Source organism: Atta colombica, unplaced genomic scaffold (assembly GCF_001594045.1).
Source record: "Atta colombica isolate Treedump-2 unplaced genomic scaffold, Acol1.0 scaffold47, whole genome shotgun sequence".
Classification (NCBI taxonomy): Eukaryota; Metazoa; Arthropoda; class Insecta; order Hymenoptera; family Formicidae; genus Atta; species Atta colombica.
In genome coordinates, this window is record NW_017259536.1 from 2272615 (window position 1) to 2274777 (window position 2163).

The window sequence follows — 2163 nt, forward strand, 5'->3', positions numbered from 1 at the left end:
ATATTTTTATATATATATATATATATATATATATATATATATATACAATCATACCTAGTAAATACAGGTAACTTTGAGCCCATTATATGTAACCGTAGGATAAGCAGGCTAAATGTAACAAGTGTAAGGGCGGTCAAACGTTTTGTACCCTCGCCTGACCATGCAGGTGAAATTTTATTACCACCAAAAGTCGATTTTAGTGCTAAGAAAATATCTCTTGCTCTAACCTGAATAAAGTTACAAGCATTAATATAATCTTATACTATAGAAAACATAATGAATGCACATGGAATGAGGTTTACCTTCTGTACAACAAAAATTTCATACAGTACACAAACTGCAGTTGCTGTAATTCCCTGCTCCTTGCACAACATTGCAGTAAATACAAAAAACATAGATAATATCAAGGATTTCCACCCTGTAGATCTTTTGCTTTTGCAACATTTAGTATATGTGATTAAAGCTGCCAGATAAAATAAAGAGGACAAAGTTTCTGCCCTACCAACTACGCCTGTGACCTAGGAATATAATTATGGCCATATTATCAATAACAATTGTTTGCAATAATAATTAAAATCTTTTCAAAATAATTAAAATGTTATTACATACTGCTTCTGTATGTATAGGATGCACAGCAAAAAATAAAGATGACACAAAACTTGCTGCTTCTGGCAGAAACATCAAACAGGTCCTGTAAACAATTTTTCTGCTATTTCTTTTTTTCTATTATTTGAAGCCTTACAGAAATAATTTTCTTTAATTTTGTTGCAAAAAATAAAAATAAAAAATTGATGTAAACCAACCTGAAATATAATAGGCATACTCCAACATGTAGAATAACATTTAGCAGGTGGTATCCCATAGGATCTAGTTGATGAATCAAGTAATTCCATCGGAATGTGAGAACGCAAAGAGGTCTATAAGACTTGTGCGATTGTTCCTATTAAAAAAAAAGGAGAAAAATAATTGATCAACTTGGAACAATTTTATGTATTTAATTAATGTAATTAATGCAACACTTTTGTTGCAATTATTGTAAAAAGATAAAAGTATCTAGGAAGATGATGTTCTGCAAATATTTTACACATTAAATCATTTTTTTTTTTAATAATATTTAAATAATGTAGCTCATACTTGTTTAATTTTTTTCTTATTTAGAATAAAAAATATTTCTGATTCTTCAAATATTTTTATACAATGTATACAACCTTCAACAATGTATTATTTTCTTTACAAAATAATTAAAAAATTGTAGATGACAAAAAAAATCACAAAACAAAATTGCATACATTCTCTAGCCTCTACAATTTTTTTCGATTATCTAGAACTTCAAATATTTTGTTTTAAATATTTTGTTTTAAATTAAATCAAAGGTATATAACGTGCTCAACGATGACAAAAAATTTAATATCGTTGATTATCAAGTATAATTTTAAAATAGTGTTGTTATTATACTAAAATAGAATTTTCTTGCATCTTTTTTATTTATAACGTAAATCGATATAAAACAGTTTATTCTATTTTGTTAAATTCATATAAATTGTATTATTATCGATATTATAGATATAGAAAAATATTTATTTGTTAACATATGGAAAAATAGAAGATAATTATTTATTTATTTCTCGGGAAATTAACGTGTTCTAAATCTGAATTTCTTGTTGAAGCTATACGTTGATTTCGAGAGAACCGATTCAGGGCTCTTGAAATCGATAGAATTCTAGTGACATCAATTGTCGAGGAACGAAGATAAGTAAAAATCTAATATTTGCCAATCGCCAAAAGCAAACACGGGGGATCATTCTCGCGTGATGCGAGAGGCAAAAATTCGAGATTTTCGAAGCCACATCGATTTCGATCCCCGCTCCATATCGAACGATTCCGGGGATATGTGGAAGGGCAGAAGATGAGGGAAACGGAAGAAGACAGGATGGGAGATCGGATCGGGATGAAATGGACAGGACGCTCGCGGATCAATACGCAGGGGGCCATCTATAGAAGAGGGAGGGTGAAGGGAGGAGGGAGATCTCGGCCGCGCGTCCTCCAGCAACGGGAGTCGGACGATGCCTCCTCTTTTTCTCTCCCTCTCACTTCCTCCCCCCTTTCTCTCTCACTCTCTCTCTCTCTCTCTCTCTCTCTCTCTCTCTCTCTCTCTCTCTCTCT

The 2163-nt window shown here is 31.8% G+C and overlaps 1 protein-coding gene across 1 annotated transcript in view; it reads right to left on the minus strand.

Annotated features, from left to right (window-relative positions):
- The window catches only part of LOC108691488 (transmembrane and TPR repeat-containing protein CG4050-like), a 6652-nt gene that overhangs the window by 3502 nt on the left and 987 nt on the right, over nt 1–2163 (minus strand). Inside the window, exons 2-5 of the mRNA XM_018199248.1 lie at nt 804–940; nt 610–691; nt 303–518; nt 55–227 (exon numbers count right to left, since the gene is read on the minus strand). Coding sequence (XP_018054737.1) covers nt 55–227; nt 303–518; nt 610–691; nt 804–940 — 608 coding nt within the window. The remainder of the gene's footprint in view (nt 1–54; nt 228–302; nt 519–609; nt 692–803; nt 941–2163) is intronic.